Consider the following 23,176-nt stretch of genomic DNA (forward strand, 5'->3'; position numbering starts at 1 on the left):
TGTCCCTGTCATGCGGTTGACAAAAATTAATTGGCACGGCGACATTTAAGGGTTATTAAGTGGCAAATGCAAATATAGAATTAGATAAAGTACAGATTCAAAAGTCTCTTTTTTTGTCAACAGCGCCGTTAGGAGAAGTTGGCTATTCCAGACTATTCCTTGTGTACTGCTTCTACAAAAAAAAAAATAATAATAATAATGAAACATCTCATTATTCCGCATGTTATCTGTCAAATGCGACCAACATTGACTAAAAGGATGAAAATGAAACCAATTTGACTGTTTGCAGCATGATGACATCAGAAACATCTGGTTGGATGCTAAGAAAGTGCCGTGCGCAGTCATCCCTCGTTTATCACGCTTAATGCGGACCGGGACCAACCGCCATAGATGAAAATCAGTGATGTAGTGAACCTGACGTGTATTGGTAAATTTACATGCGTATGAGTATGCCAAGAAAATCGTTATCAGAGCACATTTAGTGGAAAATACCGAGTAATAAAGAAATGTCGGTAGTGCAGTCATGATAATAATACATTTCATTTATAAGCCACTTTCCTAACTCTCAAGGACACTTTACAGTCAAAAGTAACGACAACTAACAAAAGTAACACGACTGGTCTGAAAATGTTGTTTACTTTAATGGTCGATTCATTGTCAGCTGTGGCCAAATGAAACCATGCATGTTTTTGGTGACTCAACTAAAGTCTCTCTTCCACGGGCTTATTTTCTCCCGCCTTTGTCCTCATGCAACCTTCCGATCCAAATCGCGATTGACAGGAATCGTCACCTGTGATTTTAATGACTGCTTTGCGCCGCAATGTCTGTCAATTTTATGAACCGACATGTTGTATTGGGGCCGATTGTCTGCATGCGTGTAGACCGTTGGAATGAATCAGAACGCAACGCTTTGGTCTGCTCGTCGTGCCTTCAGGGCGGGGACACTCATGGGCCGCTCTTCATTTGTGTGCCTGCCGCACGTGCGTACGAGCTGTCAAAACAAAACACATCCGGATGAAAATGTCTTTTTGCCATTGTGGCAGAATTGAACAACAGGTTGAACGAACGGAGGTGTGCGAGCGAGCCATGGGAACGAGAGCACAAGGCAGCCAGTCGGACTGGTAGGGTCAGCTTGCAAAACACTCCAAAGGAGGGAAGCAGTGACTCTGGCCAACAAGTGCGCTGCTGCTGCTTTTGTTACTTAATCGCGCCATTAAAGGCCATTTTAACCACTGTTGTGGACTAACGAATTGTAGAAGACGAAAAAAAAACACATCAATAAATACATCCTGCATATATATTTGGGAGCAGTAGAATGGCGTCTCGGTGCGAACGTGCGCTCTTGTTTGCTCAGGCGGTTGTCATTGTGCATTTGTGGAGTTTTGAAAGTGTGGCGACACCAGTGAGAATCTTTTGTTTGAATCTCTGCTGTCATTTGATGACGAAACTTGCTTTTGGCATGAAGCACGACCTTTCTTGGGTACGCCTCGTTCAGACAAATAATCTCCACACCCAACCAAGTACATTTGTGTCGGTCGGCAAGTAAACCATCAATTAGCGAGCGTCCACACCCGACACCGCAGGATGACGTTCGACTTTCATCCACCTTTTTTCGATTTTCACTTCGAATCTGCACCGTCATTGACTTGGATCAATGCTTATATTTATCCGTCACCGCAATTTACTTCCTTAACTTTGCAAACAAACATCTTGATAGTTACAGAAAGCACCATTGGTCAGTGTATTGCAATTAATAATATGACGCCGAGCGCCATTCCCCGCATTTCTTCGGGGGATGGTTTTTCTTGCCGGGGTGCCGATACAGCGCTGGCCAGACCTCTGGTAATGTTTTTCCCTTCCGCAGAGGGGCACCATTTCCCTTATTTCCACGTTAGCGCTTTGTTCCAGCTTCGGCCGTTGTTAAAGAGCTATATAAAGGGAATTATTTGACTTCATCAAGTTGTGGTCATCTTTGATACAGTTGGCGAGGCCATATTTGAATTACATGACTGGAGTGATCGATTAGTATCCCTCTAGAGGGGGATTACATTTCATACACTGCCCTGTTGTCCATTTTTGGAGTGTGGTTGACATGAATTGTTGTGACTCGATGTTCTTAAGAGCAAAGTCCTTTGAAATGAATGAGCTTCGATTTACGTACAGCAGGGGGCGACAAACGCCACGGTGACGCAATGTAGTCGAAAATGAGCACGAAGAAGAAATGACTGCCGTCATGTCACGTTGACATGGCGAAGGTTGTCAACATCTTGTAGGGGGCAAATATTCACATCTGGTGACAAAAACAAGCGTATCGTTGCGGTAAGACCAAGTGGCCGACTCTTCTTGATCATCGCGATCGTTTGTGAGACCTAACTGAGAAGCTTTCGTTAGCGAACGAGCTAAGACGGGTTGAATGAGAACCGATTAAAAAAAGTAACAAATAGATCACCTGACGCCATGTTGGCTCAACTGTTCGTTTTATGACGACAGTATATTATTTGGGGGCAGGGGAGGTTCAAAAGCCACCATCCGTCTTTATCGGCAACTCACGCGAGATGTTCCACTTGACTGCGCATTGATCTGTTGACAGGGCGAGATGAGCGTGCAATGCGTGGTGACGTCCGCTGGCCGGAGCTTCTCCTCATCGTATCCCGCCGCTGCCCTATTTCGTCGTCTTCTTCCTGGCGCCTGCTCCTCCGCCACACGGTGAGTCCACTTGATGACTTTTCGTCTGTATTCTCCCTTTTCCTGTTTTTTTTTCCGAGACCTTCCAAATTGGTAAATGTCAATGTTTACCAACCTGTATCGAGAAGACAAAAAAAAAATAATCACATTGGGAAAGTATCACGGTACATTATCACATAAAATAGTATTTTGGGTATATACTGAAATACTGCCTCAATTTACACTGCAATAATGTCAAATTAAGCTTACTCGCACAAACAAAAGCCTTTGGTAGAAAAAGTATTTTTGTGAAAGTCATGTTGTCACAGCTTGGAGTAAAGTCCATTTTTGGTTTCAAATTGAAGACTAACTACGACTGCATTTATTATTATGACTTGTCCATCTTAAGCACTTTGTTGCAGCTTAGGCTATTGTTAAAGCGCTACATAAATCAATATGTATTGTATTTTCTCAAAGTAACATGTCCTCCAAAAGACAAATGGACCATCTCGAGAGGACGGCAACCAATCAAAGACAAAGCGTAAGATGATATAATTGGCTTACGCCTCAAATCGAAGCCACAGATGAAATGCTTGATCCCTGAACTCTCCTCGCAGGTTGTTTATCCTGCTCAAGTATGCGGCATCATGAAGGAGTCGCAGTGCGTAAAACGTCTCAGGTTAACAGCCCATCCGGATTTCAACTTCAAGGCGGGACAGTGGTGAGTAGACAGTCAGTCGCCCGGAAAAAAAGAAAAACAACAAATACACTACGTACTTGTTTTATTGGGATTTACTGGAGCGTTGTTCAAATTGGAAGTGACCTTGGAGGCCGGCCACCTGATGCGCTTTACAAAGGTCTGCGGTGCTTTTATACAACAGGTGGGGGCAGCGTTTCATTCCAAAGGCGCACAAGGTTACTGCTTATGGAACACGGACGGATGTTTTTGAAGCTAGAAATATTACATTTTAGAGGAGTCCTTTAGCCCCATGTACAAAGCATAACTTAAAAAGGGGACGGATGCACATTATTTAATACTACGAGAGCTATTCGTGCAGGTCATATTTTATCGGCGAGGAGGTGTGCAGGCCGTGCGACATCCCTATCCACAAACGCCTTCACGTAAGATTAAGAAGAGCAAATGAAGTTGTAGCTTCACATCAGTCGGCTCTGCCAACGTTAATGAGCACAACGCATATGCCAGCGAGCGCATACTGCAGGTGGGCGGCGGCGAAAAACTCGCCAGCCACTTCCCCCGCAGCGCCTGATAACGAATGTAAATACATGGAAAGCCTCGAGTTTGAGGAGAGAAAAGAAAGGAGCTGTTAAGTTGTTCGTCTCCAGGCGGTAGAAGAAGAGGTAGTGGGCGCAACGTACACGTTTGTTTTTTTCACGCTAGAGCCATATTCATGACACACGAGTTGGGAGTTAAACGGACGGTCATTGTTTGTTTAAGACCTGGCGTGTTGCATTTTTTTGTTTGGCCGCAGCTCCTTTCTCGAACTGTCATCCTTGCCGAGGTCAAAGGTCACAATCTCCACACACAATCCCACTTTGACCCTCAGCTCAGCATGTTTCAAGCCTCCAGTTTAGCTTTGTGTAGCCAATGGAACAGTCAGGCTTTCTCTTGTTCTCCTATTGTGGCCCTAGCGGCCAGGGAAAGACCGGCGGCCGGTCGGCAGGCAGAGCAAGCTGGAAAGCAAAATCCAAAAAGTCACAATCCGAAAACAAAACCAAAAATCGTTTGTTGTGCAGGGTGGATCTCTTCATCCCGGGAGTGGACAAAGTGGGAGGTTTCTCCATGTGCTCCAGCCCGGGTCTGCTGCAGAGGGAGGGCGTCGTGGAGCTCGCCGTCAAGTTTGCCAATCATCCTCCGGCGCTTTGGGTTCACACGGCGGTGAGTCGGCTGACGAGAGCGTCGCGGCTTTCGCACAAAGTCAACAAAACTAACGCAAACGACATTTCACATGAATACAAATGAGGAAAATAGTGCAGACAGGAGTTAAGCACTCGTCTGTCTTTTGCTTTTGCGCCGTCGGATGTGTTTTCACGACAGGCCAATTCAGTTGCGGTTGTCCCCACGGGGGCCGATTACAAACCGCAAATACAGAAAGAACAGTCATCGGAGACAGCAGAAGGCGATTACCCAAAATGAGGTGGTTTTGAAATCAGGACCTATTTAGCTCTATTTGTTATCGATTAGCTATCTATTGGCTATACTGTTTGTATAGCTATCTAGCTATCAGATATATCCTTGAGTTTTCAAAAGGCGCTTATAAATTCAATGTATTACATGCGGATCAAACCTCTAAAGATGGAGGACACCGATTTGCTGTGGTGGAAGGGAAGGGAAAAGAAGAAGATTATTATTAGCTCACTATCTACCTAGATATCTATTGGCTAGCTAGCAATTTAATAGCTATGTCCTTGATAGTTTTCAAAAGGCGCTTATGAATACCATGTACTGTTATGATGAGCTAGGTTTCCATCTATTTGGTGGAGTGAGTGCTGGCGCGTGCGGCTGCCGCCGCTCAACCGCAGAAAAACGTATCTCGTGACCGTTGAGAGTTTTGAAAGGCGCTTGCTTAGAAATGAAGGATTGATTTTTCTTCTTGTAACGCGCGTCTCCCCCCCACAGTGCACATTAGGCTCTCAAGTGGCAGTGCGCGTCGGCGGCGATTTCTATTTTGACCCGTCACCTTCAGACGCCGCCGTGGATCTGCTGCTGATCGCCGGGGGCGTCGGCATCAACCCCTTGTACTCCATTTTGTCGCACGCGGTCCATTTGCTGCAGCTCAAGCGAGCCTCCGGCGGGCGAGGATACGACGTGGGCTCAGTCCACCTCTGCTACAGCGCCAAGACGACGGAGGAGCTGCTCTTTAAGGTCCGTCTCGTACAAACAAACAATCAAACAAACAAACAAACAAACTTTAGATTTTTGTCGTGCGAGGGCTGATGCGTCGTCAACTTGTTTCTTACTTTGTGTTTGCCAAGAATCCGATTCTGCGGGCGTGCGGGGAGTTTCCGGACAAGTTAACGTGTCAATTCCATGTCACCCAGCAGAGCACAGATATTGAAGCGCATCTTCAACCTTTTGTCAATCGTAAGTAATATGCATACAACGATGATGAAAAAAGAAATGATTGGCACATCCCAAATACAAATGGAGTGAGCGTCTATGCTTTTGAATCAGACAATTTTCTTCCCAGGTCAGAGAATCGCAGAAGAAGAACTGCGGACGCGCGTGGACCCCCGGAGGACTTTGTGTTACCTTTGCGGCCCTCCGCCCATGATTGAGGCCATTTCCCAAAGCTTGGTCAACGTCGGCTTAGCGCAAGACAGAATTCTCTTTGAAAAGTGGTGGTAGCTCCGCCTACCTTCTTTCTCCCCGAATGCCACCACGTGCCAAGTTTCCTCTCTCGATAGCCGCGTGGTGACGTGAAAGTTGATGTGGAAAGCGTACTTTGATTTCATTTCATCTGTGAAGATTCAACATATTTATTGACTTCAAACAGGTGCAATCTCATTTGCACTTCAGTCATTCCCAATGTGAACACATTACGCAACCAGTGACATTTTAGTCCCATGTTTATTTTTTTTTTCATTCGACTCTATTTTGCAGTAACATTTTATGTGTAGTCTGACATCTAAACAGTGTTTTGGGGTTGAGTGCTCATCTAGAATTGACACATTGCCACATGTTGGCCAATTGTCCGTTTTTGATTTGACGTCAGGTTACACGCGAGCAACGTGACGCGGCTCAGCTGAGAAACGTCATCGTGATGGAAATTCCAGGTGGCCCCCGATTGGTCCGTATCCTCAAGCCCCTCCCCGCGCAGACGCTCGGACCTTCTCACCAGGGGGCTGCTGTTGTCTCTTCAATTGAGTTGTTCCATCAGGGAAATGTCATGCGATGATTGAATGAAATAAATGACGTCGTCACTGCGTGAAACTCTCCATTCACTTTGGCTTTTATAAGAATCATACATTTCATTCATAAGCGCCTTTCAATATGTAAATTGGACACAACACAGGCGGTGAAGAAAATGTCTATTCTAAAGAGTCCCATTTACCCGAATACACTCCGCTGCCACGATAACAACAGGTACACTTGCACATTTGAGTGAGAGACATTGCGGCTCTTATTAACTCATTCGCTGCCAGACAATATGCAAAAAAATGTGTCCGCTCCGGTGCCAGGGTTTTTGTCATTTTTCACTCACATTGCAGGACCCATAGAATAATATTGAGTTTTAGGACTACAGAAACATTCGATAGGGCGTTAGAAACCTTAGACCTAGACTCTCTTCTTTCATCAGAGAAAAAAAAAAAAGAGTTAATTCCTAAGCTATCTGAGCTTGAAAGGGGGGCGGCTGTACAAAATACAATACATAATATTGCTTTATATAGCACTTTAAGAGCATCTGAACCTGTAACAAAGCACTAACATGGACAACATGCAAATGCTGCCCCCTTGTGCAAGGCGAAAGTATTGCCAGAGGTCCGACCAGTACTTTATCGGCCATCCGGCGAGAAAAACCATAATCCAAAAAGATCGGGAATGGCGCTCCACGTCACACTTTTCAATTCCTGAATAAATTTGGGAATGGCAGCGAATGAGTTCAATTCTACTGAAAGCAGCTGCTCTAATAAATGTCCGAGCGGCCTCCTTAAGCTAGAGTCTTGAAAAATATCGATGGTCATTGATATGACATTTATTGTGGCCGTTTTTGATAGCTGGCCGTTTGTGGCAAATGCATCAACAGACACCGGAAAAGAGTTGCCGTTTGATCAGCTGCTCTCGCTTTACCTCCACTTTCGCTCCTCCGCCGTCCCTGTGGCACCCGTCGGTCCACCTCAGCGACTTTTCCCGGCCGGACGCCAACGTGGCGTCAATCTCCGTCTCCACTTCCTCACCTTGGACAGACGCCGGGCTGCCCGATCCGTCCTCTCGGCGCCAACTCGTCCCCAGTTGGACGCATCTCAACCCGCTCATCTCCGCCTCCGAGACCAGCGACCGATCCTCGCCCTCCTCAAGCATTTTTCCACACGAGTGTTTTTTGGTCTTGCGGCGACCTCGGAGGTTGAGCATCTGAAATCAAATGCGGGAAGTTTTGACAGATTGCAGCTGCGTCTCATCTTTTTTCTTCTTCGTCCCTGAAGACACCTGACAAAATGCTACAAAGGCCCTCGCTGATGATTCCTTCTGAGCAACTGCCGGGCCATTTATCCATTATTAGACTCTGTTTAATTGCATCTTCCATATTTAGTAACAAGATTGGATCAAGGTGGAAACGTGGCGTGACAGATCGGTGATCGTGATGGAGCACGCCGCCAACCTTCAAGTCTTTTCTCTTGCGTTGCAAAACGGGTCTCTGAAGGAAGAGGATTTGCTTCGTCGACAAACTGCCATCCCTGCAGACACAGATTGGGGCCGAGGGCTCTTTTATTCCTTCAAGATAGAATATGCCAAAGCCTTCCAAATTCTCTCTTTTGTTCAACGCGACGGGCTACGAGGCGATGAGGATCAGCCGCTTTGGGGCTGACAGATTGAAAAAGGGCTTTCGTGTCAAGACAGTCGGCAGGCGCATGATCCGCCTTTGTTAGATCTCGTATTGCGTCGCTCTGTCAGTCGTAATCCTGAGAAAGACGGAGGCTAAACACTGCACGGTGAAATATTGTAGTCCTCATTAGGAAGGCAAGAGGGAAGCGTTTCAATTCACTGCTGTATCATTTTTGAACAAATAGGACTAAAAAGTTTGGCACGGTCATTCTACATACTACATATGGACGGCTGCTTCCAACATGTCAACCCCCCCCCCCCCCAAAATGGCTGACGATTCTTAAACGTCTGCGGCTGGATGGATGAGAATGTGGAAATGTCGCATCTTGGAATTGAAGCGGATTCACGTGGGCCACGTGACACTATTTCTTTGTGTCAATGGATGCGACAGCTTCGTGTTTTGTTTTCAACATTTAGCTTCTGGCAGATGTGCACATTCCACATTGACGTCACTGACCCACTGGCGAAAAGGACATTTAGATCCTCTCCTTTTTCATCTAGAACTGCTTCGTACAACAAAGGAGGGTGCAGAAAGTGCTTAAGATTGAATGACTGTCTTTTGTGTTGTCACATTAATTATTATTTATTTTTATTTCAAGATGGTGCCGTGAGAGCGGCTGCCTTTAAAGCAGCCTTTTCTACTTCTTTCTTTCTTTCTTTCCTTTCCTCACTTTGCTGCTGTGAAATGTACATTCCTCCACTGGCAGACTAATAAAGGCTAAGCCGATCCAATCATGGACCACTCACGTGCAGTCTTTCAACATGGGAACGCAAAGACAAATTTTAAACTCTCTCCCCCCCGAAGGACTATTCTTTTTTTTGCTTAATAATGACCTCGTTATTTCACTTGACTAGCTTGTACAGTGCATTGGTGTGGCAGCATGTGTACCTGTTGGTCTTGACGATGGGTGTGGCTAAGACGCACATGAGTCTCCATCCGTACGGCGCAAGGGACTGCAGAAGCGGAACGTAGTCCGCCTTCACCACCACACCCTGACCAGGAGGGCGAGAGAAACCTTACGCTCTCTTCTTTCATCAGAAAAAAAATAAAAGAGTTCATTCCTAAATGATATGGCTCTGGAGTTATCTGAGCTTGAAATGAGGGCGGCAATACAATATTGGTTGATATAGCGCTTTAACAACAGCTGAAGCTGGAACAAAGCGCTAACATGGACACAAAGGGAAATGCACTCCCCTTGTGGAAGGGAAAAAATATTGCCAAAGGCCATGGCCAGTGCTTTATCGGCACCCAAGCATGAAAAAAAAAATGGCGCTCGACATCATACTTTCAATTCCCGAATAAATGAGTGAATGAGCAGTGAATGAGTTAATGACGGGTGTCATTGCATCATGCGAGTGTTGCTCATACTGGAAGAAAAGGAAACGATGACAGAAAAGATGAAAACATCTTCATGTTTCACTCACATTGATGACAGTCCACTGCTCCACCACGATGGCATCGTAGGACGCACTCGCCGTCTCTTCTGTAGAGTTGTGGAAAATAAACACACTGTCGACACATGAAAGCCCGTTCTCTGGAGAGAGAAACACACAAAGATTGAGACCAATGAGAAGAAGAAAAATAAAAACAATACATTGTATTTATAAGCGCCTTTCAAAACTCTCAAGAACATAGCTAGCTAGCCAGTTAGATAGCTATATCGCTAATAATAATAATACATTTCATTGATAAGCGCCTTTCAAAACTCTCAAGGTCACTTTTCAGTCATGGGAGAAGTTTTTCTGTGGGTGAGCGGCGGCAGCCACACACGCCGGCGTTCACTCAACCCGGACGTAACTCAAAAAGATAGAAAGCTAGCTAATAGATGGACAGGTAGCTAGGTAACTAGCCAGCTAATCAGCTAAAAGATAGCTCATCCAAACCGTTTTCATCTCGAAGGTGGAAAAATCCATCGACGAGCTGCGCCCCATTGCTAAAGTGCCGAGTCATGTGATCCAGCCAATCGCCACGGACTTCCGTCACGAGGCCCGCCTCCCTTCGGACCCGCAAGGGAACCCGAAGCGAGTAGAACCTCAAGGATGTGTCGAGGTCCCCCGTGGAGTTGTATAAGGCAAACACTTGGAGGCCTACACGGGAACAAGCAGATACGTATGTCCTTGTCACTCCTATTCCGCGAGCCACAGAATATTCACTTTTAGGACTACATAAGCATTCAATGCAGCGGAAGAACTCTTAGACTCTCTTCTTTCATCAGAAAGAAATGGTTAAGTCCTAAATGATATGGGTCCGGAGTTATCCGAGCCTGAAATGGGGGCGGCCGTACAAAATCCAACACAAGACTATTAATATAGCGCGTTCACCACAGCTGAAGCCGTAACAAAGCACTTCAGGTGGACAAAAGGCAAATGCTGCCCCCTGGTGGGAGGGGAAAAACATTGCCAGAGGTCTGATCAGCGCTTTATGGGCACCGCCACGCAAGAAAACCAGAATCAGAAAGCGTTTAATAGTCCAGGAAGCGATGTGGAGTTACTCACGGGCCTGCGCCGGGCCATCCTTGCTGACAGCGATCCGGTCGTTGTTCCAAGTCAGGTCGGAGGCGCTTTGTTTGCTTGGAGGCCTGGAGTTCCTCTCGGGGGATTTTTCAGGGTCGGCTGGACGACGACACTCCTCTGGCCTTCCTTCACTCTGGGAGCGTGCGTGATGCGGAGGTGGGCTTGACTCTCTGAGGGGGCATTCCTCGGATCCCTTTGGCTTGACTCGCGAAGGCGCTTCTGAGGGCTTGCGATCCCGCGTCGGATCTTGCGCATTTTCACCAGGCAGCTGCGGAGGTTCTAAGGGGAGGCACACCGGCCCCCAGTCTGAAGGATCCCTTGGTCGGCGAGTGGGAGAAGGGCTGGAGTGCAAGGAGGACAGGTCGTCGGGGTCCCACTTAGGCGTGAAGCAGGGAGCCCCTCCGGGCTGATGGAGGAAGCCCAAAAACAGCAGCCCTTGCTCCGAGACATCTTGGATCTGCAGGGTGACGCAAAATTAACACAGAAAAACAAAAGTCTTGGAACAAGCCATAATAGCTTCCAGTGGGATTTTGCAAAGTGAGGAAAAATCAAAACGCCCTCGAAAACCTCCATACTTTGATTTTATTCAATTCACATTTTTTTCCATTGTCACCATCAGTAATACTGTTTGATCACATGCATGCGTGGAAATAACATTAACTCATTCACCAATTTATTCGGGAATTGAAAATATGACTTAGAGCGCCATTCCCCAATTTGTTCAAGTTTTGTTGTCATGCTTGGGGGCCGATAAAGCACTGGTCAGACCTCTGACCATGTTTTTTTTTACAAGGGGGTAGCATTTCCTCTTTTTCCCATGTTAGCGCTTTGTTGCAGCTTCAGCTATTGTTAAACTACCCAACCAAAATGCATCTATTGCATTGTATTTTGAAAAAACGCCCCCATTTCAAGCTCATATAACTTCAGTTCCATATAACTTAGAAACTAACTCCTTTTTCCTGATGAAAGAACAGAGTCGAAGGTTTCTAACGCCCTATTAAATGTTTATGTCGTCCTAAAAGTCAATATTCTGTGGGTGCTGCAATTCGAGTGACAATGACAAAAACCCTGGCACCGGAGTGGCCTCATTTTGGCACATTGTCTGGCAGTGAATGAGTTAAAACCCTTCTCACCAAATCATGGATAAAACTCATCACAGCGCATCTCGTAAGAGCTTTCATTTTACCATCCTCTATCGTGTTCTTTCAAACATTAGAATAGAACGTCATTTATATCGCGTGAATACGCCACACGAGATGTCAGGCGGCGGCCATCGTGTCAAATATTCAATTTGGTTGGCATGACACCCGCACAAAGGCAGACTTTGCTATTCAGCTGGATTAGAAGCGTGCTAATCATGCGCAGAGATCAAATATTCAATTGACAAAGGGACCTCATCTGCGAGCGCGCGTGTAGCGGGAGGTCATCAGTTGATATTTGAGCTGACAGGCTTGACAGGAGCGATATCAATAATGTGATGCATCTTCCCCACTTAGCGCACCTTTGTCACGCCTCATTCGTTCATACCTGTCCGCATGTTAGAAAATATACAAAGCTACACGTTAGCGCATAAAAGCCGTCCGTCCGTCCGTCCGTCGGCGAGTGGCGACAGCTTGAGAGTGGGAGGTCTGAGGAGCGCTGGCGGAAGACAAGGTGACAGAGTTGAACACGCTTATCTTTCAAGCCTTCCTGCTTCTCGCATCCGATTGGCTATTCGCATCACGGCGGCTGGAGCCCTGCATGCGTCATTGGCCATTTGCCATCCAATCAGCTTTTCTTTTGTGAGCGTTCACATGCTAATTTTCTCAATAGAGCACATTTTCAATTGCCGTTGTTGGCTTGGGGGGGGGGTGAATTTTTAAGGAGGGGAGAGAGCAAAAAGCGCCATTTGTCAGGCGTCCGAAGGGTTAAGTCAAACACGTTGTATTCGTGAAATGGTGGCGAGCGCAACAAGCGGGAATGCGGCTTGGGAATAAAAATGGATGACAGAAAACTGGGCTCCAGGTTTGTTGTCGCGCCGTGACGCAGATTTGTTTTCGACCGGATTTTCTGGTGCAGAAGGCCAAGTAGAAGAATAAGGCGGAGTCTTCTTCCCGAGTTTGTGGCGCGGCGATCATTTCTGTGGAAAAGTGAATAAGAAGGTTGGAGTCACCTTCTTGACGTAGTTCTGAATCACCTCCGGGTCAGCCGCCTGATGACCGGCGGCGCACACGTCGGTCTCCAGGCGAGGCCTCCACCATTTCTTTTGGGGGCTTTTCTCCCAACTGAAAAAATGGCGTCACGAAAAGCTTTCCTAAATAAACATGCCTCAAAACAGAAGGAAAGTCACTTCCGTTTTCTTCTGGCGAAGCAGAAAATGTGCTCACGCTGTTTTAACATTAGCCTGAAGGGCCTTGCTCTGGGATATTTTCCCTTTTCATTATCAGCCAGCGGCGCCATTACACACTTCTATTACACTTGGAGTGCACACACCCCCCGCGGCAGACATTTTGCTCATGTTGGTTTGTGCTCGCTCAAGCGGAATGATGACAGAACCATCGTGTCCGTTTTGGTAGCAAGCGGTTCATTTTTCCATCCCCCCCGCAATCACAACAGATTTATTACAAGCGGTCGCCAAGCAGTCGCTGGACGGGCGAGGTGAGGCCCGACACCTGCGTGCCTACTCCAGTGAAACGAGGTGTGCATTTTAAAACACTCTCCTTTTGAATTGAAGGAAATAATTACAATTATTTAGCCATCTTAAACACTGTTCGAGATAAACACGAAACTGGTCATTTCAAACGGTATAAATATTGCTTTGTTCTCAATAGATAGATAAAATAACAAAGAAGTAGTGTATAAACCAATATGTGTGTTTAGCATTGTAGTTTGGACAGCCGCCCCCATTTCAAGCTCAGATAACTTCAGGCTCATATGACTTGGGAATTAACTATTTTTTTCTGTTAAAAGGAGAGAGTTTCTTCCGCTGCATTGAATGTTTATGTCGTCCTAAAAGTCAATATTCCCGCAACATGAGTGAAAATGACAAAAACCCTGGCACTGAGGTGGAGCCATTTTTGCAGGTCTGGCAGCGAATGAGTGAAATTGTCATTGTCCAGCACATAATACCTCGGGGTTTCTCGTATCAGCACGGCCCGGTGGAGCTGGCGCTGGACGTGGGCGCGGTGAGGTCCGCAAGGGTGCATGAACGGGTGGACGGAAACCAGGACGAAACCTTGCGTGTAGAGTTCTCTGACCAGCACGGGAAGTTCTCGGACTGAAGACAGGCACAGAACAGACGACGCCGGCACCTCTGCAAGAGATAAATGACAAACGGAAAGCTTGCACCAGCTTTCAGACAACAAATAGCGTCACACCTTAAAAGCGTTGCTTATATTCCACATTGCTTCTATCAAGACTGAAAGACAACACGCCAGGGGCATGTTTCTGAAAAGTGCCCCCTCTCGGGCTCACTCGCTTCACGTGAAATACGCCTTTTTTTTAGGGGGAAGGCTGCCAATGGCGGGTTGCCGAGCGACGCCTGCTGTGCGCTACGGAGAATAGAAGGCGCCAGGGAAGGAGGCATGTTTACGCCCGAACGCTTGTCATATCTCCCCGTTCACTCTCATTTGCATTGGTCTGGAAAAACAAAAAAAAAAGACAATCACCAGAATAAATTAAAAAGGCAGAAGGAAGGGAAAAAAAGATGCGAGCACCATCTCATTTTCAATTTGGTGTGCTCACACTTGGCCAGATGCACATCAGCGTGTATGCACATGTGACCAGGCCAGGAGAGAGACACGTAGCACCGCTCATCCTACGATTTATTTATTTTGGGGTTGGGGGCTCCGCTGCTTGTTTTAAAAATAAGCAAAATGTGATATGTGCAGATCATAATATAGGCTTGTCGATTTGCCGTCATTTCCGACTTGAACACACACAAAAAAAAAACCAAAACAAGACAGTCGGAATGCTCTCAGACCCAAAGTGTCTCTATGAGAGCGCCACTTTAGTTGAATAATCACTCACAGATGTCAAAGGGTGACACGATGGCGATATTGGTTTTTCATGACTGTGTCAGAGTCATTAAGTAACATTGGCAGGCAAATATTATTAATGGCTACAAAATTGAATTAAGAGCGTGGGCGGGTTTTTTTTCTTTCTCCCAATGTCACGGGGAGACACGAGGATGCCTAGATGGACCCCTTACGTACACAAATACAAATAAATCCCTTTCCTGGGGAATGAGGTCTCTCGATCTGCACGCAAAATCAAATAATCCTCCGGGAATCCTTCACTCCTCCTGCTCTCAGTCTGGCAAATGGAAGGGGAGGGAGAGGGTAGAAAGAAAGCTACACACACACTAAGCTTGCTTGTACACACTCACACAATCAATTCATAATAGCCATGCGAGGAGAGCCATTTTAAGGCTGCTCAGATGGCATCGGGGAGTTTTTTAGCATATAAATGAGCGACTCCGGCCGTCTGCCGGAAGATAAAAGTGACTCGAAAAAAAAAATGGTTTCATGTTGTATCGGGATAAAACCATGAGCATTTTAAGCCGGTTTGGGGTTGACGCATCCAATCTTTGGACTAATTCGCAAGGCAAGTTTTGTTCTGTTGTCTAAGATCATCAAAATATACCCCCCACCCCCGTCCCCAATTTCAGAATCTATTTATTCCCATCCTTTGAAGAAAATCAAGGCTTTTGGGTGCGCCCTATACACCGGATAAAAGTGGAGAATGCAGACCATATCCGTACCTTCTTTCCCCAAAAGAAAATCCAGGAAGTGGTACGTGTAGGACACTCCCACTTTGGTCTCCACTTGAGGCCTTCGCAGTGTGGAGTAGATGTTGCCGGGGCTTTGCGTCTCTTCGCCTTTGCGCAACTTAGGGAGCCTGCAGCCCATATCTGTGCAAAAGAAAGAGAGACGTGGAGATGAGGAGAGCAGCTGCCGCATTGATTAGCGTTTCGAAATACCTACATGGCGGTTGTCAATTGAAAAATACATTCCCACTTTTGCATTTCGGTGTGCAAGCTCCAGCTGGGGGGGAAACAACACATTCCTCTCTCGCAGCCTACGCACGCGGGGTGTAATACAATAATGGCGAAAGATGAATCTGTCAGCCATTACCTGCTTGCCAGGCTGCGATACGGCAGTCTCCTAATCAAACGTGGCTGATTGGGAGCGACATGTTTGATCAGAACGAATTAAAGCAGAAATGAGAGTGATTTCCTGCCCTGTCAAGCGCGGCGAAAACCATAGCAGAAAGAGGCGAGAGAGGAGCGAGAGCGAGCGAGAGAGCTAAGATGGCAAACGTGTCCAATTTATATGTTGATCCACAAGGTCAGCATTCCATCACAAAGAGATTTTGTCAAGAGTGCGCCAGCGCAACAGGCAATTAAAATGACAATTTACAGTGCTCAAAAATCCCTTCTCTACTTGGCTCGGTTTTACAGCGGGCAATACCAAAAGCACCGGTGATAGAAAGCAGCGAAAAACAGGATTGAGATGCTTTTCTCGAGAAATAAGTAACATTGGATGAAAGGCTAACCAGCCCCGTCAGTGAGTGCTAACATGTTTCTTGCGAGTCTCAGTGTCTTGCTATGTTTTAGTACCCGGACCTGTTAGAGAGTGCTAACGTGTTGCCGCCGTGTCTCAGTGACTTTTACCGGCATGTTTTTTTTTTTAACCAGCCCTGGTACTGCGTATGGATGTATAATCAGGTGTGCTCTTTAGTCTGGAAATGATGATACTTCTTGAGAAAGAATGGCCACTAGCACACAAACAGCCAGATGAAGTGTGGATCTGATGCTGCCGCAGTGGTGTTATCATGAAAGCTAGAGGAACCGAGAAGCTACTAGTTCACGGTCTCTTTTGTGTTTGAAGTTAGCAACACTTTTTAATCAACTTTCTTGATCTCTCTCTCGCAATACTTGTGGTCACCCTTGCTACTATGTCACATTCGACACACTTTGCGCCTCTTCTTTCTCACTCACTCTCCATCTGTAGCACCCTCCTGTCCACTTGATCCATCTGTCTGATAACTCATCAGAGTTCCCGTCACAGACGCCATCCTCCCCCACTAAGCCCATTTCGAGGCGTAATTGACAAGTATGTTTCCAGCCAGGCGTTGTGAAATGCTAAATGATGACTTCCGTTTTCGACGTGCGCCAAACATTTGGCCGAGGAATACTCTATAGGGATCGAGTCGGGTCAACCTCCAACCTGGTTGAAGGATGACAGACCAAAAATTGGACTCAACAGCAAATGAAGAAGTTGTACTTGTGGAGAGACTCAAACAAGCCCCCCATCACAGGAGCTTTTTCTTTCTCCACATGTAGACTTCAAACAGAATGTCACAAGCAGCAAAAAAGGGCCTTGACAGCAAAAAGAAAAAAAAAGCAGCCATTAAACATGAAGAGACGCAGGCAGATAAAAAGCCAAGCGAAAGGGGAGAACGTGAAGAAAGAGGAAGGAAGGCAGACGGGAGTACAGCGGAGGGCTTTTCATTTGTAAAAAGAATCTTGGAAATGACGGGATTTGCGTGAGAGCATAATCCGTCTGCTCTGCTCTCTCTCTCTCTCTCTATATATATATTTTTTTTTGAGCACATAGACGCATAAATGCATTCAGGGCCTGGAGGTGGGTCTTGTTTGAAGTGGTGCAATCGACATCAACCAGGGAGCCCGTCCGTGTTTGACCCAAGTTGAGAACATTCAAAGTAGGAACCAGCTTGAGCCACCGGTGAGGCTCCAGTCAACTTGTGCAAATGCTCATTTATGGACATTTTTGATTTCAATTGCCAAGCGGCTAACATTATTTTGAGGTGGCACTTTACAGACCTTTATGCTTTTGACAAAGAATTCTGAAGGATTTTTGAAAGATGGGGGTGTGGTGGTTAGCGGCACTTCATTTTGCATGCTCTTCGTTGTTACCTTGTACTTTTGGAGATAAAGAGTCTGTTTTCCACTTCCATGTCCAAATTCTGTCAGTCGCGTGAAACAGTGTGTGCTGTATCGACAATGACTTACCGCTTAAGTTTTGAGGGACGCTGTTGAAAAAGGCAGTAAAATACAAGAAGGCCTTTGCTAAGCTGCCTTTTAAAAGGCTCATTCAACGGGCGGCGTTTGAAGACCAGGTCCACATCAATATTGCCCAGTTGCAAAGGATCCCCAAATAACGCTTCAATCATGACACACATGCATGGCAAAGGAGGCTGAAAGAATATGAGGCAAGAGGGATCGTTTTTCGAGGGGAAACGTTGCACTTTGTATTTGAACTATCTTTTGAGACAACAGTTTTGACACCTGGTCGATCTCAGAAATCAAACTCATTTTGGAGAAACGCGTGAATTGTGAGAGTTACAGCAAGGACCCGAGACTCCAAATGACCTTACCTTTCTTTTATTTAATCCCACGTTGTTGCTCCCCGGGGCTGTCTACATCCACAAGCGTTGTACAAGAGTTTCTAATGTCTGTTTTTTCTAAAGAGTTCCATATGAAACAAGATGTTAGTGACAGCTGTTTGCATTGTTCCAGTTTAGTAGGGAGAGCATCTTAACTCATTAGCTGCCATTCCTAAATTTGTCCGGGCTTTTTTTGGGGGGGGGGGGGGGGGGGGGGGGGGGGTGCCAATAAAGCGCTGGTCAGACCTCTGGCAACCCACGAGGGGGTAGCATTTGCCCTTTGTTGCAGTTTCAGCTGTTGTTCAAGCGCTATATAAATCAATATGCATGTCTTGTATTTTGTATAGCCACCACCATTTCAAGGTCAGATAATTCCACCCCCACATAATTTAGGAATTAACTTTTTTTTTCGATAAGAGTCTAAGGTTTCTAACGCTGTATTGAATGAGTGGACACATTTTTGCATATCGTCTGGCAGTGAATGAGTTAACAGAACAATTCATCATAAACAAAGCACCACGACTCCCCATTAGCGCCCAATATGAAAAGAGCAACAACAAAAAAAGTCAAAATGTTGGAAATGACACCATTTTGTTGGAACGAGACACACACCTGGCGAGTCCATTTGATTTAGGTAAACACAATGAAGCTACCTTCCCAACACTTTCACGCGACTTCCCTTCGGAAACTTAAAATAAATATGTACACATCCCTTAAAATGTCACGCAACTATCATTCGTTAGTTTAACAAAAGAAAAAAAAAACGTTTTAAGTGCCGGTTAAAGAGTAAAAACTCACCGAGTTTGGCGGTCGTCAGCGGGAGCGACAAACTGTTCGGCGTGAGACCCTCCTTCGCACCTTCGACACGCGGGTGAAAATGCGATGGAGTCGAAGGCTTCCGAGATGGAGCGTGGAGGGAGCTGTTTCCTTTGCCGGCCACGATGCTCTTCGCCCAGCTCACTCGGAAGACGTTTACGATCCGATTAAACGCCCCGAGTTTTCTTGACGTCAACGCCCCCATCAGGTCACACTTAGACTGCTGCGCCCCACGTTTGAGGTGCTCAACACTCCCCTCCCAATCCCCCACACCCCACTGTAAACTACACAAATTCATATTTAATAAGCCGCAGTCTAGATTTATTCATAATTGAAAGGTGTCTGAGTGAGGGCCGCGAGGTGGTCGTTCGTCCCAGTCACACCAGTAGACAGCTGATGTAGAAAGTAGCGAAAGATGATGGAAGCTGTTGCTAGGGAAGAAAAGCCTGAAGGGAAAACTCTTACAATAGAACTTGCGTGTATTTGGTTTTGTAGATTCAAACATATAGAACGCCATAAGTATGAACATTGGATGGCAGAATAATACCTTATAGGCATAGCCTTAAACATCCAAAGAATATGACACAACAATCCAAACGCAGTACAAATTGAAAATCTGCCAAACGTGTAACACAAATAAGGCATACGTGTACTGGTCTTCAACCTTTAGCTAGTGCAAATAACATACACGAAAAGAAAGAAATGGACTTGCATCTGAATAACAAGTAATCTGGTCACGAATCACTTGACTCCCCCCCCCCAAAACAACAACAACACTTGAAATGGCATTGTTAAAGGATTTTCGGGTGCCTTTTAAAATGTGAAACTAGTTGGCAAGTGATGGACAATCCCCCATATGATGGGCACAGTCATTTGGTTAGGGTGCGTCATCTGATTCGGTTGCCTTTTTACAAATTCCAGAACGTGGGCATAAAAACTAAATTGTATAAAAAGGCACAAAAGGTGATCTTAAAATATTTTTTTTTCTTCTTTGGTTGGGCAATGACCCAAAAAGCTAGTACGGTAAGAGCAAATGAATGAAAGAAAATGTATAAATGGGGTTAGAGAAGTGAAAATGATATTATATATGGGAGTATAAGTACCATCATCATATCCGTTATATTCCTTTGGAGAGACGGCAGAAAAACACGTAGCTTATTCTCACCGATACAAGCACTCTGTGAAAATCTCAAGTGCTGCGCTACCTGCTATGGTGTCAGAAGCTGCTAGAACTACAGCACAGTGTGGTTTGAACGCCGTAATCCACAAAGTTCTGTAAAACACAAGACAATTCCATCCTGGTCATATCCTAAATCAGGAGGGTCCTTCTCTAACATTTGAACACGGCGCCGAGAAGCAAGTATTGACTACCATCTAGTGGTATCTTTTCAAAAATTCAACTGGAAGAAACCATTTGTCCAGCATTACATATGACGAATTGTTTGAGCGTGTAATGTTTAGCTCTGAGGGTCATGCAAAGGAAAACATCAATGAGATATTTTTTTTAAATGATTTACATACTTGCCAACTTCTGAAACTAGAAAAGCCTAGTACGGTAATATAATACCGATTCAGATATGATCCTTAGCGATCTCGTTTTGACTCACTTGAGTGCCAGGCTGTGTTGTTTGGTCGTCTGTCCAGTGGGGGTGAGAGTACTGTGTGTGCAAGGGAAGAGAGCAGATGTCACACAGCACAATACAAGAAAAGAAAACAATGTGTCAATCCAAACACAGATTTTGCTCATTCGATGATATGAGAGAAAAAAACAAACGTGAACTGTACCTCGTAGGTGTACCCGTTACTCACTGGCATTTGTGGCTGGCCAAGATTTGCCAAATGGAGATGGTTATATGACTGCAAACAAGTGGATGGATGGATGGATGATGTCAATATCCGTTGGAAAAAAATGCAACAAGAAATGAAAGTTACAAGGAGCAAAAGAAGCCTCAATGAAATTTCTCATTTGTTTTTTGCTGTGTTAACATTTGTTTCGGTGTGTGTGCGCTAGTCTTACTGAAAAATAGTTGGTGTCACCACCAACAACGGATGACGCTTGGACCATGCCCCCTCCTCCAAGGGTTAAGCATTGAGAACAGATGAAAAAATGCGGCGGGCTCATCCAAGGAACAACGTTTTCCATTTGTGAATGTCTCCTCGTCCCTAGGGGTGGGCCACACGGGGTCTTTATTACAAACATCGAGAATGGCATCCAGGCAGCCAGGCTCACAATACATACGAAAATTCCTCTGCTTGACGATTGCGGGGCCCAGCTTCAGTGTTTTCCCTCTCCATGTGATATTTTGCTAAGAAACAAACAAACAAAATGTGTTATCGCTAACAACACGGCAATGAGTTTTGTCTTATTGACCCCCCCCCAAAAAAATGTGTACTTACGTCAACAATTGTCTTAATGTTGACATCTTCATTAAAGTACACAAAGCCATAGCTGGAAGAAAAAGCGGACAAATTCAAGACGGGCATCCGCACCTTTGTGGGTGTTTTTCTTTGCACACATTCAAATAATGTTTTTTTTGGTTTAGATTTTAAATATCGGGATTGGCTGGGCTAATCTGAGATGAAATGGAGTCGGTAGCTGCTGACCTGTCATGCCTCAATATGACTTCACATATAAGGCGCACCGGAGTACAAAGCGCAGGGTCATCTTTTAAAGAAAATGAAGACTTTTGGCTGCGCCTTATACACCGGAAAATATGGTACAAAATAATACACAAATATCGGCTGATGGTGCTGTGTGTGCATTGGCCTGTGGAGGGCAGTGTGGTGCCGTGCGGTCATGGAGTTCACACAAAGAGACAAGGAGAGGAAAAGTAGCAATTGAGCTCTATTAATCCTAATTAAAATGTCAATGACTTGAGAAGACGCACAACATAGTCACATTCGTGTCCGAATCTTTACTTTTAGGAGATTAGGTTTCGCTAATACATGGCTAGGAGACATTAGAAATCAAAAGTAAACAGTCAAAGACATACCCTTTGCTCAATCCTCCGCGATGTGTGATAATTTTCACATCCCTGACTGAACCGAATGTGGAAAAGAAGTCCTTCATTTGAGACAGACTGATCTAAAGGTTAGGAGGTCATTCCAAGAAGAAAATTAGGAGAACCTCTTTTCATAGATGCTGTACCGTACAATCCCGGGTGTCACTTTTTGATAGTTACTTGTATTTTTAAAGCAAGGTCACAGATCCTTACCCCCGAAACGATCCCGCCGACAAAGATGGCGTTGGGTGTCACTTGTCCCTCTGGCAGGATGTAGCCATTGGACAACTGGGAGAAAAGTGAATGGGGCCCGTTGCCCCACCGAGACTGGGGGTTCGAACAAAAAACATTTACAACAGTTACCGACAAAATGATATCAGAAGACATATTCCTTGTTTGCATTTCTGTTCTCTTCCTAAAACTAAATTAGGTTTCTTTTACTCTTAATTGTATATTAAATGACATTTTAAGCTACTGATTCCAGTAGCAATGTAAAAAGTGGCTGCCATCTGGGCAGAATGATGCCCTCTATATTTGGTCAAAACCCAGATCTTAATTGTGGTCAGCTTTGGTTCTTGAAATTTCTCGACTTTGATCGTGGTTATCAGCAATATCTGCTTTCGATCTTAGATCATGATGAATTTAATGACAAAGTCGTTTTTGTCGTTGCAAATATGTGCACATGGGTGCTATTAAATGCAATGACAAGTTTTATAACGCTCAGCTCATGTGACTGTAAAGTGACCTTGAGAGTTTTTAAAGGCGCTGATAAATTAAATGTATTCTTATTATTAATATGAAAATGCAAAGGCAGGATAACGGAGATTATCAGTTTCCATGACGTGACGACTGTAAATTTTGTGTCCAACAGAAGACAAAATGGCGGCGGAAACCAAGATGAAAAGTGCGCTCAAAACTTCCCGAAAGTTCGACGCATCATTGCAAGCGCAAGCAAATATCAATACAAGTATGTTAAAAAATGGATCAATTGAGTTTTTTTCCTTTCCTTCCAGACTTGGCCGACGAGTTAAATTGATAGCAATTAGCAAGTCATTCGCCGGGCTACGGTTCGAGTGAAGGGAAAGTCAACTTCGCAATTGCATGAACGTATTGATGTCCGTACAATCCATACAACATGTTACTAGAAAACTTACCATACTTAAAAGGCTAATAAAAATTACTACACGTTTATGACCAGTTCACGAAGAGCAAGAAGTGCGCTTTTTTT

The 23,176-nt window shown here is 45.2% G+C and overlaps 3 protein-coding genes across 5 annotated transcripts; 1 reads left to right on the forward strand and 2 right to left on the reverse strand.

The window, feature by feature from the left end:
* Window positions 1–2,300: 2,300 nt before the first annotated feature.
* Window positions 2,301–6,616, forward strand: oxnad1 (oxidoreductase NAD-binding domain containing 1). 2 transcript variants are annotated; one of them, XM_089023580.1, is made up of 8 exons: window positions 2,301–2,319; window positions 2,591–2,706; window positions 3,142–3,205; window positions 3,282–3,385; window positions 4,420–4,561; window positions 5,303–5,548; window positions 5,659–5,767; window positions 5,874–6,616. In XM_089023580.1, exons 2-8 carry the CDS (start codon window positions 2,597–2,599, stop codon window positions 6,029–6,031), a joined length of 933 nt encoding a protein of 310 aa, XP_088879706.1. In that variant the 5' UTR covers window positions 2,301–2,319; window positions 2,591–2,596; the 3' UTR covers window positions 6,032–6,616. The 2 variants fall into 2 exon arrangements, with proteins under 2 accessions (XP_088879706.1, XP_088879707.1); XM_089023581.1 differs by having other exon boundaries at window positions 3,160–3,205.
* Window positions 6,617–6,765: 149 nt separating this feature from the next.
* Window positions 6,766–19,090, reverse strand: rftn1a (raftlin, lipid raft linker 1a). Its single transcript, XM_089023579.1, has 11 exons — window positions 18,929–19,090; window positions 18,122–18,208; window positions 15,483–15,632; window positions 13,850–14,033; window positions 12,894–13,005; window positions 10,724–11,198; window positions 10,112–10,315; window positions 9,653–9,762; window positions 9,117–9,220; window positions 8,004–8,079; window positions 6,766–7,756 (listed from the first exon to the last, which is right to left on the reverse strand). The coding sequence occupies exons 3-11, from the start codon at window positions 15,628–15,630 to the stop codon at window positions 7,424–7,426; spliced, it is 1,746 nt and encodes a 581-aa protein (XP_088879705.1). The 5' UTR covers window positions 15,631–15,632; window positions 18,122–18,208; window positions 18,929–19,090; the 3' UTR covers window positions 6,766–7,423.
* A 358-nt stretch (window positions 19,091–19,448) lies between these two features.
* On the reverse strand, window positions 19,449–23,176 carry dazl (deleted in azoospermia like). Of its 2 annotated transcripts, none has more exons than XM_088986967.1 (9): window positions 23,103–23,176; window positions 22,162–22,275; window positions 21,940–22,031; window positions 21,344–21,395; window positions 21,186–21,252; window positions 20,964–21,109; window positions 20,756–20,803; window positions 20,554–20,604; window positions 19,449–20,219 (listed from the first exon to the last, which is right to left on the reverse strand). In XM_088986967.1, the coding sequence occupies exons 1-9, from the start codon at window positions 23,103–23,105 to the stop codon at window positions 20,163–20,165; spliced, it is 630 nt and encodes a 209-aa protein (XP_088843093.1). In that variant the 5' UTR covers window positions 23,106–23,176; the 3' UTR covers window positions 19,449–20,162. The 2 variants fall into 2 exon arrangements, with proteins under 2 accessions (XP_088843093.1, XP_088843092.1); XM_088986966.1 differs by having other exon boundaries at window positions 20,732–20,803.

The sequence above is a fragment of the Hippocampus bargibanti genome, linkage group LG20, assembly GCF_051943395.1.
Source record: "Hippocampus bargibanti isolate YZ-2025 linkage group LG20, ASM5194339v1, whole genome shotgun sequence".
Classification (NCBI taxonomy): Eukaryota; Metazoa; Chordata; class Actinopteri; order Syngnathiformes; family Syngnathidae; genus Hippocampus; species Hippocampus bargibanti.